Source organism: Diorhabda sublineata, chromosome 5 (genome assembly GCF_026230105.1).
Source record: "Diorhabda sublineata isolate icDioSubl1.1 chromosome 5, icDioSubl1.1, whole genome shotgun sequence".
NCBI lineage: Eukaryota > Metazoa > Arthropoda > Insecta > Coleoptera > Chrysomelidae > Diorhabda > Diorhabda sublineata.
The window spans coordinates 23375053-23392315 of record NC_079478.1 but is presented as its reverse complement, the minus strand read 5'-3'; the positions used below and the strand labels follow the sequence as shown (position 1 = coordinate 23392315).

Below are 17263 nucleotides of genomic sequence, written 5' to 3'. Positions count from 1 at the left end.
ATAAAGTGCTTAATAAATTGGAAAACAACTAAACATAGCGTAAATGCCATATACGTCTTCAATATATTTGTACTGGGAAAGTGCCTTTACGCACTCTCTGTGAGTTTCCGAACGTCAATACCCTCGAAGTATACATATAATACTTCGAGGTAAATGTTCGTGCTCTTTGAAAAATTATTTTTACTTTATCTATGATCTATTTAATATATGACGGTATGGAGGGTAACCTGCATATATGACGGTATTTTTTCTCTATGAAAGTGCTCACTATAAAATGATAGTTTATCTATTGGAGTAATGAGTTGATAGTTTTGTGGTTACAGCTAGTTAGGACATTGCTTGAACATTCCTAGTGATAAATGTCTTATTGCTGATTGGTCGTTTTAAATATTTTTTACAAATCACAGTACGCCATAATTGTTGTCAGTATTAACGAATTTTGCTGTCAAAAAAATAAATTCCAAGAGAAAAAAGTACTGGTGAATATGGCTCAAAACGTAAATCCATTTCTGGAACAACAAAATGATATTACAAAGCAAAATGACGAGTTGAAAAAGACTTCAAATGATAACCATGCAGTGACAAAAAGGTAACTAAACTTTTGCTATAAATTAAATGGTTTATTGAATTACAATTATTACTAATGGTACCTACAGCAACATTATATTGTTATCGAAATTACTGATTTTGTTAGTCCTGTAATTTATCACATTATATTTTTCACTAATATCAATACATAACTCTAGAGGTTGGAATTAGAAAACTATAAGTGCTTCATTTTATTCTTTAAAAAAATCATATTGAAATGTTCAAAATAATAGAATAAAACTTTAGATTAACAAAAAAAGAAATAAAAATATTACTGGTAAATTATTTTTTCAGATTACACAGTGAACTTATGACCTTAATGATGAGTCAAGATAAAAGCATATCAGCTTTCCCTGATGGGGAAAACTTCTTTAAGTGGGTTGGTACAATAACAGGTCCTAAAGACTCGGTCTATGAAACTTTAAAATATAAACTCAGCTTACAGTTTCCTCATTCTTACCCCTACACGGCACCTACTGTTAAATTTATCACTCCATGCTTTCATCCCAATGTAGATACCAGTGGCAACATATGTTTGGATATATTAAAAGATAAATGGTCTGCATTATATGATGTAAGAACAATTTTGCTTTCAATCCAAGTACTTCTTGCTGAACCAAATATTGACAGTCCTTTAAATCCTTTAGCAGCAGCTAAGTGGCAGAAACAAGAGGAGTATAAGAAATATGTTACAGATACATATAAGGAGGCTTGAGGTTATTTGCTTAATATATTTAGATTAAACCAATTTTAAATGTGAATGTAAATTATTTGTTAAGGATTTTATTACTCATTTTTAAGATTTGCAATACTCAGAAATATTAGAATGTGAACTGTTATTGATGGTATTATTTGTCTTATTTTTTTGGATCATTAGTCCAAGAGTTTCAAGTTTAGATATGTAATAAATTTGTTAAATGTCTATTCATAGCCAGAATCAATATTTGTGATACAAAACCCAATTAAATGTTTTTTTTTATTTCTATGGGACAACTGTTTTATTTTTCATTTCCGCAATGCTTTAACAAAAAGTGGATATTTTTGTGGAATCAGTAGCCACTATAAGAAAGTGGATTTCAATATGGGCCTCTTCTTTTATAACTATTTGAAACAATGGTCTAATGATCCAAAAGTATAAATATTTCTTCAATAATTTTAAACACTGTGGCATATTTTGAAAAGATTCTTGTGACATGCAGAAATAAATATACCACATTATTTTTTGAATATGTACATCTTACATTTTTAGCTTTCAACTTAACTAGGGATTTTTTGCAAAATTAATGAAAATGTAGCCATATAAAAATCTCACTCAATTTCTATGGAAATTCAAATTAGGAAAGTAGTTGAATATGAGATTTTAATATTGGAATCAGCTCTTGTATTGCCCAAGAGAACAAGGTAATACTTAGAATTTTAGGATAACATACAAAGCCATTCTTTTCATTCGCTTTATTCTTAGTTTCCAAAGAAACAAACGAATTGATAAATCATGTCCTGTCTTATTTTTTTTTGTATATCTAAAATTGCTTCAAAGTATAAAATATTCCCCATTCAATTCCGATGGAAATTGTAATTTATAATATAATATTTTTTGCAACTCTAAATAATTCTTTTCATTTCATTAAACTGGAATGTAATGTCCTTAATATGCAGAATGCTTCAAGGAATTCTGTACAGTTTCCATAACATCTAATGTTATATTTTATATAATTATAACTTTATTTAATATTTATCTTATATTGCATTTGGAGGCAGAACATATCTTTCGTGTCTAACAAATTCGATTCTAATTTTTTGAACAATTTTATTGAAATTATTTATTATTTGATTGCTGACACTGTATTGCCTTTAAATTGTATTCTGAAGGTTTGTCTTGTTTCAAATGTTCTAAGATTGCATTTTCTTCATCTTAAGAATCAAGATTTGCATGGTTTTTATTATACATATACGTCTATTTATTAATCCTCTTTCGTTTTTGTTTGGATATTTAAATTTAAAATTTGTCTTCAATATTTCTTATAAGATTTTGAATAAGATTAACTAGATGTTTTCTTAATTCTAATAAACATGTATTGTTCCATATCTCATGGGTAATATTAGGATTTATTGGTGTCTTTTATTTCTTTTGTTGCTGGTCCGAAAGACCTGAATTTGTAATAAAATTATAAGTTTTATTTTTGGATCCTTTTATATTTGAAATATGAATATCATCTGTAGTATTGAAGTGACCTGAAACAATTTTTGACAATTTATTTTTCTGCTTACTAATTTTATTTTCTTGGTTTGATATCTGTTCTTTGTTTTCCTTTGTATTTAATTTTGAAAATATTTTTTAGGTAGAGGAGCCAGTACTTTTATAGCTTTTGATATTTCTTTCTTTTTAGTTTATTTCAGAATAAAATCATTTTAATTTTTTCTGACTATGAATATAAATATTAACTAATTGTCTATTAATGTCAAGATCAAAGGAAGAGTTATTATCTGGATTACCTGTGATAATTTCGTTTTGTTTCAATTTTGTCCCTGGGTGAATACTGTTATTATCTTCCAGATGGGCATAATATACCTTTATTTTGAAAGATTCTTTCTTAAATTCAGACTGATTATTCAAAAGTCTAATTATGTTCAATTATTGCCCTGCAAATTGTAAAGAATATTGTGAACTAATAAAATTAGTTCTAATTTTATGAATTTCTAATAAATATTTTATTAAGGTATTCTTTAATTCTGTCCCATTCTCTGATATTTTTTGTTTGGATATAAAATGATGGGTGAAATATTGTACAATCGATATTCCTTGAGCTGAGCTGCTCATATTTTGAAAAATAATAGTCAAAAATTTAGTACTTTCTAATGTAATAGTGTATGAATGTATAAATATGAAACGGGTTTTATAGCGAAGAAGGTAGTGGTGGTTTCACAGGTTTCTGATAATATTCTGTTAGGTGGTATATTTCACATTCGTTAATATAGGTAAATTTGAATTTAAGACCTTTGGTTCAACTAATGGTACTGCGACTTTATATTATTTTATTTTATTTAATCCTCTATGGTTTTGTTTACTTTTGTGATAATTTTGTCGATTTCGTTTAGAGGGATAAGTTTTTTATTACAATTGATAAATGAAATTTGTGAATTTTTAAAATATGATAAGGTGTTAAAAACATCTCAATGTATCCCATAGATCCGTTATATTTATCACCAAGAGTTATTTGGTTAAGCTTGCATTAATCTATAATGACTCTAAATTTTTTATAGAATCTTAATTTTCTGGTTCTAGGTTTTCTTTTTTATATGTTTTGGAAAATTTTAATTTTGCTTGTAGAAGTTGATTGATTACCATTAACGTAAAAATAGCAGAATATTATTTAATTAATTTGATAATAGTATTACATTCTTCAGAATGAATGGTCGTTCAAACCTATTGATATCAGATTTGAATTTTTCTGTTAAATAACATAAAAATTTGTGTTTCGTTTGCATTCAACTTTTCAACCTATAAGAATATTTAAATCTGCTCTCAAATATGAATCACGGGATGGATTTAAAATGGTGTAACTGTCTTAACTATTTTCCGCTTTTATGAGACATTCGGGTATTTGTGACTTTCGTATACAGTATCAATAATGATAATTTTGTAAGTTTGGTCTATTATTTTTGTTATGTGGTGGTCTCATTTTCTTGTTTTAGTTCTAAGCATGTAAATGGCTCGTTTATCTGCATAAATAATCAATAAATTTCTGCTGGAATTGTCAAAGTTAACTTGAAATTCCTCTTCTTTACGAGTCAACAATATTGGAGATAGGCTACTGATTTCACTCAACCAAAAGTCCCAATATTACCTACAGAGGTATGTAAATAAATCATTGAAACGAACTGTTTGTTATATTCGCGTGTTTTAACATATTCCAATGATTTAATTAACGTTTCGTACTCGGAAAAGGCTTCTTTCTTAAAATATTAATTCCTTTAAGGAGTTTGATTTCAGTGTATTAGCAGTTAGTGAAGTTCTCCTAAAACTAAACAGATTTTTATTTCTATATATGTGGTAGGTGATCTATTGATATAGTTGTGCGAGTTGTCAATGTCAAAATATTTTTTAATGAAGGTTACGGGCTGAACCACGTTGGAAATTTCTCGACGTTTCCCTTTGAAGCCTACAGCTTGGAACCACAATAAGAAAATGGAAGTTGTTAAAATAAAACATTATATTTTAATCATTATTTTCAACAGATTTATGTGGATGGATTATATTTTGCCTTTAATATTTAATTTTTGTACCGAGTAAAAAATTACTATAATAGAGGTAATAGGTTTGTTTCCTTTCATTCTGTAATCAAAATCCTATATAATTATTTGGGTTGGAGTAAATAAATAAAATATGAATATATTTTCACATAGTTTTTTGAACAGGATATTTATTATACAATCGCCATAAAAATTATATTTCAATATAAAAAACCTTTAGAGCAAGACTTTGTTAATATCAGATTTTAATTGGAGAAATTTTATTCTAATAGGCGATCTAAAGTAGTTGATATAAAAAAAGAAGATACCAATGTTTAAAGTCTTTAATAACATAAATATACATTTTATACTTCTTAAATTTAAAAACAAGAACTTAGAATCAATTATTGGGATTTCATGATTATTAATAAAAAAATTAATACAATTATAGATGACGCAAGTACGACTATTGCACATATTTTTCTATTTTTTCTTTGATAGGCATCTGCTTTTTGGAGTTGCTTGAATCCTTCATGGACTTGTATTGATGTTTGTTCTATATTGTAGTCAATTCTGTCTAACACTGTTCCTTGGTCCACAACCATTTGGCTCAAATCTTTAAAAATTTCATTAAGATCTACTATAGACTTGACTATTGAATTTACTTCTTGTTCTCTTTCTTGAGCAAACCTGTAAATATATTTTTAAAACTTTGAAATTTGTATTCTTACAAATAAGTAGGATATATTGCATAATTGTAATAAAACACCCAAGTCTAATCATATTTTTCTGAACCCTCCATAAAAAGATATAATTTTATGATAGAATACTTTCAGCAAAAACTTGATTTCCCGCCGTTGCACATAAGGTTAAAAAATCAACAGCAAAATTCAATTACAAACTAACATCTTACAATCAAAAATATGATCGGATTATTTTGTACCTTCATCAGTGACATCAATTACAGAACATATGTGGCCCCGCACTCGATAGATAAAAATTCTAATTGTAGAACTATAATAAATAGACCAGCTTAAAAAAATAACGAAATTCAACAAACAACTAAAGGAAAAGATACACTTGATTTAACATATATTTTATTTAAACTGAAATATAAGTATATTAGTACAATATGGATAGTGTGAAAAAGTAATGTTTCAACCATCAAAACAATATATTGAGGTTAATATGATATCAAACATGTGGAATACAAAAATAAGAGCATGAAATTTGAGGCCTTGGTATCTTAAAAACATGTAATTTCAAAATAATTTTTTCAGATCATTTAAATTGAAACAATCATGAAACAAAAAACAATCTTTACAAATTTCCTCACTAGATTGATAAAAAGAGCATTAATGATAATATATGATTAGTCCGATAAACATAGATTAAAATTATGATCTATCTACTAGTTCATTTAAACTTTATTTGCAAATTTAAAGGCAATTGTAATAAATGAACTCACACAAGCAAAATTATTTTGTTCGGAAGTAGTTATTTTCACGTCTGACATATTTTAGTGTTAATAGTTTAGAGTAGTACAAAATGCAATATTTGAATCTATGTCAGAAAAATTTTAGAGTAAGAGACACCTCAGAAAAATGATATCACTGAATATTGTACTGTTGACAAAATGAACAATTGACAAGATTGATAACTTCTAGTTTTCAACTTGAATTTTGCCATCTCTAAGTTTATTTAGTTTTTAAAAGTATGAAAAACATAGCAGTGAAATATATAAATACCTTGTATTTTCTTCTTCTAACATAAGTAACTGTTGTTGGGAAACTTGGCTGGATTTTATAAAATGCAAATCTATGTCTTCCATATCTTGTTGATAGAAATCTTCGAATTCATTTTGATCAAAATACATTTTTGATCGGTCTTCCCTAGACTGTATTTGCCGCAAATAGCTGTTTTGTGTTGATCGAAAGTAGATTGATAATTCTTGTAAACCACTAGCCAAAGCATGATACACATTTACAGTCAGTCTTTTTTCTTTTGGAACGCCTTCTGAAGCATGACTTCTGATGATCTGCACTAACCTATGACATTCATTAAACATTCTTGTTATTTCATGAGTACAATTGTCTATAGCTACTTCATCTTCAGACGACTCGTCAAATGTTGATTTATGTAAGTGATTGGAGTGAAGGGATTTAAGTTCATTAATTTTTAATTTCAGTTTGGGAATTATCATTTGTGCTTTTTCAAGATAATCTATCCATATAGGCGGCATTTTCACTTCATTTATTTCTTGAATGCCTTCTTCAAGATCAGTAAGGGATACTAAATGCATCCTTTCTGATGATTCCTACGAAAACAAATATTGATTAAATATTTACTAAATTTACATCTTATATGTATTTCACTTGATCTGGATAAATATGCCTGCTTCGAATAGCATTATTCCTCATTAATAGAAATACGTCTGTTAAACTTCTTACAGCCATTTTGAAGAAATTGTAAAAATAAAACAAATCTAAAAGTAATTCCTATAGTTTTGACATTTTAAAATCTTATCTATGCAATTTCGAACTGTCAAAGTAACTTTCTTTGGTCTCGTAGTTATTAGAAAAACATCCCGTGCTAGAATAATTTGGAAATTATACATTTACTGCCCAGTAACTATGCTGGGCAGTGAATTATGTATGTATCCGTATTGGTTACACACCTTGGACACATACGGCAACACTCAAACAAACAGCAGATTGCGTCTGATTGTCTTTCAGGTACAAACTTTTAAACAGTAAAGTGCATTAGGTAGTACGTATGGTATATTGTTTTTTAAAAATAGTTTGCTTGATAAATAAACTGCATTTATGACAATGGGCTACGAAAAATAATGAAGACTATTAGAAAAATTGATGCTAAAAATTCGCTTATTGGCGATGTCTACTTATCCGACGAATATTCCATGTAAAATGCCGAAAGCAGTGATAGTGACAGTGATTCGTCTTCTGGAAATTTTTTAAAACCCAAGCGCAAAGAAGTCAGAGCCGATAGAGCATCAATTACAGAAGGTAAGTGTGGATACTTGACTCATTTTAGTAACAAATTCCAGAATGTTTTGAATTCTAAAAATTGTGCTAACTCCTTGAGCAGTAATCGTGTTAGTACAGACACCGTCTCACTTACAATAAAAGATGTTATTTTAAAGTTTCAACTGAACGCAAATACATCTTCAGATGAAGAAGATGGTCCAAATGAGCTTATATGGGAACCTGTCCAAGGTAAATACCTAAAAACATTTCCATTACGAAGCAAAATATTGATCATCTAAATCCAGATTAACTTCAAATTATCTACGAATTATTTTCGAATAATTTTCCACTCAACGATTTGATCATGGAAGATCTTCAAACTATAGAAAACTTCGATAGAACCAAGACGTCTCCAACGGCACAAGACATAGCTCAAAAATATACTATCTTATGAATCCACCCACGAAAGAACAATAAATCACCAGAACACCCATGTGATACTTAGGCTTGTTAACCATAGTACAGTTCCACCGGTTACCGAAATGACTTTCACTAATAAGAAAAGGATTTATTTTTTTTTTGTTATTTCAAAATCAAGCACAAGAGGGTAAACCCTTTTATACTCGAGTAATTCAAGTGGGGCGATACCTGCGGATATTAATCTTGAACTTCTGTAGGTTGTAGTATTCAGGAAAGACGTGCCTTGGTAGCTGATTCCACTGGCTTGCTTTTCTCCAAAGAAATAAGTCCCGAAAAATTGAGGTTCTGCCTGTCGAGCAGGTGCTACAAATGCTGCTCTACACGGGATTATGTTGGTCAGCTCGGAAAAGCAATTGTAGTAGTATCTGAAAAACAGAATCAGGTCGATGACCTTTCTTCTATGCTTTAAGCTGTCCAAGTTTATGGTCAACTCTGGATCGCTTATAAATCGAACTGTTCTTTTCTATATTGAGTCGAGCATCCTCAGGGTATGATCGGGAGCCGAGCTCCAAATGTGCGAGCAATAGTCTAAGGATAGATGAATATGCTTAAGTTCGAAGAAATAAACTAAGGGGAGACTTTTTCAAAATTTTCAAGAACTATTTAAATGCCAATAAGAAATACACTCTATACTTTGAAGACGGCGATTTTCACTAAGTTCTCTGCAACTAGTACGAGAAACGTTCAAATACGCTTATGATTCAGAAAAATGGAGTCAAGTTCAATTGGATATTAATATTTCCACAGACAAAAATATCAAAAATCATTACGGTCAACGGATAACTTATCACCGAGATGTAAATGAAACAGAAACCAAACTTGAGGACTGTACTCTTGACCTACCCTGAAAAATGATGTTGAAGGAATAATTGATTCATGTGATACTTGTATGACCAGTAAAAACGAGAGAAATCCTTCAAAACCAAAATTTATGATAACACAAACGCCTACGAAACCGAAAATCATTCACCTCAATACTTTTCAAGCAAATTGCAAAAAGTTTCTAAAAAGTGTTACTCTATTTCCCAAATATAGGTGATGTTTTACATTTCTAATATTGACAAAACACATCTTACTGACTCAATAGCATTTATACATTCTTTACCATCATAAATTCAGCATCGCGCTATCGTCATATTCCTACGGAGGAAGAGTCCGTAAAAAGATTCTAAGAGTAACTTTTGCCATAGCATAGAATTTGAAATTTCAAAATAATTCATTATTAGATACTAGATTAGCATACTTGAAAGTATATCAACTCACTAAAAAACGTAAGGTAAATAACTTAATTCACAACTTTGCAAAAACTATTTATTAACATAAAATATAAATAAATAAAGTGGTTTCAATAATCTGACTACTCCCCGTTGGATGTCAAGACTATATAGAATACTCTATGCTTCCTTAAATACTAATCCTATTGTATACAAAATCTATATTTAATTATATTTATGGTCGTCACGTCATAAAAATAAGGGTAATTAATTTGATAAGTTCATGGAACTTCAAGTGTCTATGGGAACCGCTTAAGTAAGACGTTGAGGACGGTCAGTTTATAATAAATCTTAACGAATACAATACTAAGAGGTTAAATAGGTAGATTTAAGATTCTTCACAGTCACATTAATATAAGACAGACATTAGGTAATCCGAGACGATACGTTAATGAAGCATAAAATAAGAGACATCTTTTATAACTTAATCCTATCAGGAATGACAAGGTAATTCGTGCAATTGATGTGGGACTATTTTGTATCGAACAAACGATGTCTCTATGGACCTGTTTGAATTTCATAATATAAAAAATTCTTCTATTTGTCTCGGAATTCAATATTTAGGTTGTAATATAGACAAAATAGCTTATTAGAGCTAAAAAAATGCATTAGACATACTATTATAGTTTAAAAACAGGGTATAAGAAAGTAGAAGACAGCGATCGTTTTTCATGTTTCTACTCAGAGTTTGCTTCATATGATAATTAGTATTTTACATTACCTATTAGAACAAATAACATTTTAGACAAAATAATTGAAACTAATACAGTATATCAGTGGTTTATCTATGGGTAAATCACTTTTCAATGTATCAATATATGTAATACGTCTATATGGACAGTTTATATAAGAGGAAAAGCTGTTCCGACTAAGAAAGACAGAATGGCAATGATTTCCCTACCCTTCGAGGTTCCAACTCGGTTCTGCGCAGTATAGATAAAGTGTGTGAATGAGAGAAAAATGAATATTGTCGGCACCATAACGTCGGGACGTTTTTTCCCATACCAACTGCCCATATAGGAGTATTACATATATATGAATGTATATAATCTTTGTATGAATGTATCCTAGTATTCCATAGATAATGGAGTACCCCCTCATAAGATTTGGCAATGTCAATCTGTAACATTAAATCGAGGTCTAGTTTCGATTCTCCCAGCGATATTTCGATTATTACTAGTTTGTTTGGAACAGTCCTCTAGGGATAAAGTCCAAGTTTTATTTCAAGTTTATTTTTTTAGAATTATAGTTGTTTCAGATTTTTATTATAGTTAATATCTGTAAATAAAATGGCTCGTGTTTTAGTAGGAATAAAAAGAGTTATTGATTATGCTGTAAAAGTAAGTTTAAATATATATATGTATACCTAAATAAAATATCAATTTTGCCACATTTCTAGGTTCGTGTAAAACCTGATAAAACGGGTGTCGTAACAGATGGTGTGAAACATTCCATGAATCCTTTTGATGAAATAGCAGTAGAGGAAGCCGTTCGATTGAAAGAAAAAAAATTAGCTTCAGAAATTATTGCTGTGTCCTGTGGGCCTTTACAGTCTCAAGAAGTACTTAGAACTGCTTTAGCTATGGGGGTGGATAAGGGTATTCATGTTGAAATATCTGGAGCAGAATATGAGACTTTACAGCCTATTCATGTGTCAAAGATTCTTGCAAAAATTGCTCAAAATGAAAAAGCTGATTTAATAATTGTTGGAAAACAGGTAAATTCCTAAATTGATTTATTTTTACTGTACAAATTCATATAGTGTGCATATGGCTCCCAAGTTTTGAAATTGTATAATGTCTTGTTTTCAGGCTATTGATGATGATAGTAACCAAACAGCTCAAATGACAGCAGCAATTTTAGATTGGCCACAAGCTACATTTGCATCCAAAGTAAGTGTGTACTATACATCAATAAACTTTATATTGAATTTGAACTATTTGTTGGTTATCTAAATAGTTGATATATTGATTTCTAAGGCATATCAATTTTTTCCGGAATCATAGTATTTTGACTTGTATAACAATGCAAATAAAAATATGACGGCTAGTGTAATTAGACTTTATTAATAAGCTATTAAGTTAGTTCTATACAGATAGAAAATTTATATATTTATATGATTTTATAAAGTTTCCATGAAATATTCCTGTACTATTTTTGAAACTTGCACTTTTTATTGCAATTAGGTTCTTTTTTTATTTTCCTTTTGGAACAATTCTTTTTCTAGCTTCAAGTTCACTTCAATTGCTCACATTGAAGAATTTGAAGAGTGAAGTAATCAATAAAAACTTTCTAAATGAAAGAACTCAAACTTGTACAGGAGAGTTCAACCACCTCTGCCATAACCATAACAGCAATTTCTGGTTTTCCACATAATTTTTAATTGATTTTCATTCTTTTCAATCTTATGTCATCTAAAATCGATTAGGCTCTATTATCATCCTATGTAGGTGTTAGCTCCTGAAATATCCATTTTTTATTGATGCTGTACTCATTGCCTTCCTCAATTGTGATATCTATAGTCTAATGAATGTTCACGTTGGGTGTCATTTCTATTACAATGTTATTACTAAGCAAAGTTGATATCAAATAAATATATAAAAGTTATATCACTTCACAACTCTCTTGGTTATAAAACTATGTTTCAGTATATATTTTGTCTCTGGTGGCATATTCTTAGCTTTCATAATTAAATTGTTTTTTGTTGTATTAGCACATGTTGAAACTACACTGCAAATGATACAAGTAAGATGCTTGTGCACAAGTATATATGTCTTGCACAACTATTGTTTTATGTTTAATTGAAAGAACACTTCATATTATACTCCATTGCATATTATTCTTAACATATTAACAGGGAATAGAAATAAATTATTTTATATTATTAAAAGGAACAGTTATAGTTTATACAGATTAACCCTATTATCATTGCTTTTACTTTGGTAAAATTGCTCTGCACTCTTAAGTAAATGTAATAGTATACAACAATTAATTATATAAACAAAACCATAACATAGAGTACTTATATTGACATAATAAAGTTACAGTGGGTATAAAGATAATGTCTTCTAGAAAAGACAGCAGTTTCTATCTTAGCTGGAAATACTATTAATTCTGTTTATATTTGACAAATAAGATTTTCTGTACTTATCTTGTCTGCAAAATTAATTCTTTTATGTAGCCAACAACATAAAAAAACAATGGCTTTCTTACTCTCCTTTGTTGATCTGCAGCAGTCTAGTTATGGATGATGTTGTTGTGTTAGTGAAAACAGTTCAATACAAATATCTCAAATAGCTCTAGAAACTCCATTTTAGTTGCAGCAATACACCTTAAAACACTTATTTCATCTACTTTATTATTTCTTCGCCATGGGTGATATAGGGATTCTTTTCCATTGAGCAGATCCAGTTTGTTTTTTTAACTTTAAGCCAAATTTTCAATTTTTTTATAGCAAAAATATTGTCATTTAGTCTAAATGACAGTATGTATGCTGCAATTGTAGCATTCCCAAAATATTCCTAACTGCAAGTTTAACTATTTATATAAGCCATTACATATTTTTAAGTGGCTAATTTTATAATTGAGTTTTCAATAGTTTTTGATATATGAACCACCATCAAAATTATGATTTTGTGTTATTTTAATGAACTAAGCTATCTAGGAGTGAATAAGTAAACTTGATAATTATTTTCATCAGTTCCTCCTATGCCAGTCTCTACTACAAATTTCTTTTATTGTAGGATTAATAGTTTTTGAGATACAGCATCATACATCCAGTACATAAAATAGTTTTAAATAGGTACAATTATTATTTGCATGCATTATTTTATTTTAGATAGAGAAAGGAGATGCAGAGATTTCTGTAACTAGAGAAATTGATGGCGGTTTAGAAAATATTAAATGTAAAATTCCAGCTGTGATTAGTGCAGACTTACGTCTAAATGAACCAAGATATGCTACTCTGCCTAATATTATGGTGAGTATAAAATATTAAAATCAACCCAGACTACAATAAATCAATATTAAACTTATTTGAATATCCATAAATAAGAATTATATGCATCTTTGCAAATTTAGTTTATCTGATTATTCTTTGGAACCAGAGATATATAAGATCCATAATATTTCTTGTTGATAGAGTTCTCAATATGTCTAAAGATAAAGTGAAAGTCACACTACAATTTATTTTAAAAGATATAAATGTGAATACGTTCTTTACTTCAGTTAATATACTTAGTTAAAGCAAATTCCTGTTTTTTTCATTTTCCATCCCTGCAGATTAATGCTTTATATCCATTATAAAATCACAATGTAAAATCGCTAACCAACTTCATTCCAATCTACTTTGTAAATTTCAATAGAGCATCGCTATTAATTGTAATGAACTTAATTTTATTAGCATGAAATCAATCCAAATTCCAAATGATATAATTCATTGAATTTAAAAGATTATTAGTGACAAAATATGACACAAATAATTTAAATTATGTAAGCAATAAGCTAAAAGATGAAATTTCAACTTTCAAAATTGGATACTAAAGCTAATGCTACATTAGCAATTTGATTACTTGAAGCTGTTGATATTCCTGCTCTAAATCTTTTCAAAATTTCATAATAAATTACTAAGCAATAAGAAACTAATCCCAGCCCATCACAACCTAATAAAATAGAAATTAAATTATGTGAAATAATCAATAGTATCATTGATAATACAAATATTAGAACTAATAAAATAAATCGATTTCTATAAATATCCCATGATATATATTCTTATTTATAAAAAATTCTATAGAAGAAATTAAAAATACAAATCTTATAAATAGTAAACATTCAATTTTATGAAACCAGAAAATAAATATTTCTAGAATTTAATATTAAAAAAATAAATTCTAAAATATAAGTTAAATTTATTATTAAACAATATTAAGCAGATAACAATTTATGTGTAAGCATTAATGGTTGGTAAATCAATAAATAGAAAAACCCTAAAAATAAATTTAATATTATGGAAGTTGGAAATTTCATTGCACTATTTTTTAGAAAGCTAAGAAAAAACCGCTTCAAAAATTGACGCCTAAAGATTTGGGAATAGATGTGTCGCCAAGAATCCAAATTCTAAGTGTAGAAGATCCTCCTACCCGTCAAGCTGGAGCTATTCTTCCAGATGTAGATGCGTTAGTTGGAAAATTAAAGGAGGGAGGTCATATTTAATTTAAAATGAACAATCTCATTAGTTTCATTTAAAACTGAAGAAAACAATTTTCTACTCAAAAAATATGTACAGATTTTAGAATATTTTTCTATGTCATTTTGTTACATAGTTGAAGTAAAAATATAATTATAGAAAAAAGTTTTCTTGGTACCCACGCGGTTTTTTATTGGGAACGTCTTTATAAAAAAAAGGCTTAAAGAAAAGTTGAAACGTCAAAATTTATCTATTCTTTTAAAAATTATTAAAAAAAATAATTTTAAAACAGAAGAGACCTAAAATCAAGAACATCTAGATGCATTTATATAAATTGTAACGAAGTCTTTGCCACCTTTATTATAAGCGTTTTCTTTTTGGGTACGTGGCAATGAAACACCAAAGTAGACTAATTTTAATATATTCTCCGAACTTTCGAATACTTATATATTCATCTGAACTGAAATTATGAAATTTTACTTAATAATAATTAATTGAGATTTGTGGTAATGGAAGATCTTGAGGAAACTATCCTAAGCAACCTTATATAAATATTCCATTCTTTTTCTGATTGCATTACTACCATATCAAAGAATCAAATTGAAAACATAAATAAAAAATTCAATTCTTATCATAAAAAAGTTCAATTCACAATCGAGGTCGAGCAAAATAATAGAATAAATTTTCTTCTTTGTTCCCAATAAGAAAAATATTGGGAACGTGGCAATGAAACACCAAAGAGGACTAACTTTAATATATTTTCCAAGCTTTCGAATACTTATGTACTTACATCTCAGAATCGATTTACAAGGAAAATATTTTGCAAGTTAGCAAATTATTCGGCGATTTATAGACAATCAGATCCAAAGATTCCAACGAATCTTTAGAGAAATTGTACAACAACGCCAAAACCGGTATCGATACTTTCATCAATATGGAAAAAGGAGCTACTAACGCTTTGGAGTTCGTCATAGCTAGCGAACTCGTATTGCTGAATAGAAATCTGTTGACTTTGGAAATAGCAGCTCAACGTAGCGAACAACATCTTTAAAGGTCTTTACGATTTGAATTTCAATTTTCACACTATCGTACTTCCGGAATCTATGAAGAAGATACAAGCTGAAGAACCATCAGTCATTGAATTGTTGAAAGATCTTAATAGAGTCATTGGAGATATTGGAGTTTCCACTCTGGATATGATAGTGCAATTAGAGAAGTTGTTGACGTGTATTCTGATGCAAATGGATTATAACATAAGTATTAAAATCAATAAAATATTATTATTACCATCTAGGTAAGTAGAATTCCTAAAAAAACCAAAATCTCCAGGAAATTTCTCACGGATTTTTTATTTATATTAATAGTAGTAATAGAATGCATAAAATTTATATTTGAGTCATAATTGCGGGTATGACCTGTATATATAACGTTATACTCTGACCTCTGATACTTATTATGTCCCTATGAGATCTACTCTTGTCGCTACATCTACAGCTCGCTTTTTAATTCCAGAATTTTAATAAATCTCAATAACTGGAATGACTTCAAAAAGGTTAGTTCGTCGATCTTTGAAACTTTTTGTCCGAAAGCATTTTCCATATGGGCTTGTAATGACAAGACATTATACAACTAGAGAGATTAAACTACGACCTCTAAAGCTTATTTGTTACTGAGTAAAAGCCTCGAGTGCCCACAGTCTTCGATTTACCGATAATTCCTATAACATTTTCGTGAAGTGTATACCGTACTCCACCAGAGGGCTTTGGCCATTTTCAATTTTTTTCATCTTACACATTGCACTCGGTATCGTCTAATTTTTTAACAATTTTCGTATTTTTCAAAAACGTAATCATGAATTTTCTTTTCTTTTAAGTTTGTCTTTGCAACATTTTCTAATACATGTTAATTATTGTGGGACTCATCGTACTCACTATTACAAATTACCAAATGCTTACGTTGACTACATTGTAATCCATTATTCTGTTTGAACTTTCCAGCGACTGTTCTTTTTTCTATCTTCTCTTTTTTTTCAAGTTTTTCTTCCTCAAGTCTATTTTTCTGATTTTCTTTTTTTATATTATACTTCTTCCAGTCTTTGCTACAGAAGAAATTTTTTCTTTTCCGCATATCTTAATTTCTTTAGCTTCAGTGGCTGGCCAAAATGAAATTCTTTTGAAGGGCGATGGGATAGAAGGATCACTAATTTCTAAATCTTTGTTGCCTAATTCAGAAGATAAGTGAGGGATTTTTCTGGGGCACAAAAATCACGTACTTGTAGCTGTTGGCCAAGTACACCCATTAAAATATCTATCAGTTTCAGTAGTCACTAAGTAATTATTTCCATTTTCATAAATTGCTAGGTTACTTTTTTCCAATTTATCAGAATTAATTTGTTGAAGGCTAATATTTTCAGTTTCATAGGTAGTAAAGTTAGAATTTTCTGTCGCATCAGAAGTAACTTGTTGCTATATTTCAGTCATAGCTTAAGCTGATGTCCCGGGAAGATTAGCATCTTC

General features: G+C 29.1%; 3 protein-coding genes across 3 annotated transcripts; 2 read left to right on the top strand and 1 right to left on the bottom strand.

Annotated features, from left to right (window-relative positions):
- The first annotated feature begins 125 nt into the window (after positions 1-125).
- On the top strand, positions 126-5126 carry LOC130444549 (probable ubiquitin-conjugating enzyme E2 C). The gene is made up of 2 exons (XM_056779746.1): positions 126-589; positions 883-5126. The coding sequence occupies exons 1-2, from the start codon at positions 486-488 to the stop codon at positions 1301-1303; spliced, it is 525 nt and encodes a 174-aa protein (XP_056635724.1). The 5' UTR covers positions 126-485; the 3' UTR covers positions 1304-5126.
- Positions 5127-5148: 22 nt separating this feature from the next.
- Positions 5149-7476, bottom strand: LOC130444548 (syntaxin-16). Its single transcript, XM_056779745.1, has 3 exons — positions 7194-7476; positions 6567-7135; positions 5149-5508 (listed from the first exon to the last, which is right to left on the bottom strand). The coding sequence occupies exons 1-3, from the start codon at positions 7272-7274 to the stop codon at positions 5223-5225; spliced, it is 936 nt and encodes a 311-aa protein (XP_056635723.1). The 5' UTR covers positions 7275-7476; the 3' UTR covers positions 5149-5222.
- A 3010-nt stretch (positions 7477-10486) lies between these two features.
- On the top strand, positions 10487-14922 carry LOC130444547 (electron transfer flavoprotein subunit beta). The gene is made up of 5 exons (XM_056779744.1): positions 10487-10899; positions 10959-11276; positions 11371-11451; positions 13398-13538; positions 14603-14922. The coding sequence occupies exons 1-5, from the start codon at positions 10849-10851 to the stop codon at positions 14771-14773; spliced, it is 762 nt and encodes a 253-aa protein (XP_056635722.1). The 5' UTR covers positions 10487-10848; the 3' UTR covers positions 14774-14922.
- The last annotated feature ends 2341 nt before the right edge of the window (positions 14923-17263 follow it).

Excerpts from the sequence above, each read along its gene's own strand:
- LOC130444547 (XM_056779744.1), top strand. The coding sequence starts at position 10,849 with ATGGCTCGTGTTTTAGTAGGAATAAAAAGAGTTATTGATTATGCTGTA. Across the intron at positions 11,277-11,370 it reads TAATAATTGTTGGAAAACAG|GCTATTGATGATGATAGTAA; the intron begins GTAAATTCCTAA and ends TCTTGTTTTCAG. Across the intron at positions 13,539-14,602 it reads CTACTCTGCCTAATATTATG|AAAGCTAAGAAAAAACCGCT; the intron begins GTGAGTATAAAA and ends ACTATTTTTTAG.
- LOC130444548 (XM_056779745.1), bottom strand. The coding sequence starts at position 7,274 with ATGGCTGTAAGAAGTTTAACAGACGTATTTCTATTAATGAGGAATAAT. Across the intron at positions 7,136-7,193 it reads GGCATATTTATCCAGATCAA|GAATCATCAGAAAGGATGCA; the intron begins GTGAAATACATA and ends TTGTTTTCGTAG. Across the intron at positions 5,509-6,566 it reads TTAGAAGAAGAAAATACAAG|GTTTGCTCAAGAAAGAGAAC; the intron begins GTATTTATATAT and ends ATATATTTACAG.
- LOC130444549 (XM_056779746.1), top strand. The coding sequence starts at position 486 with ATGGCTCAAAACGTAAATCCATTTCTGGAACAACAAAATGATATTACA. Across the intron at positions 590-882 it reads AACCATGCAGTGACAAAAAG|ATTACACAGTGAACTTATGA; the intron begins GTAACTAAACTT and ends TTATTTTTTCAG.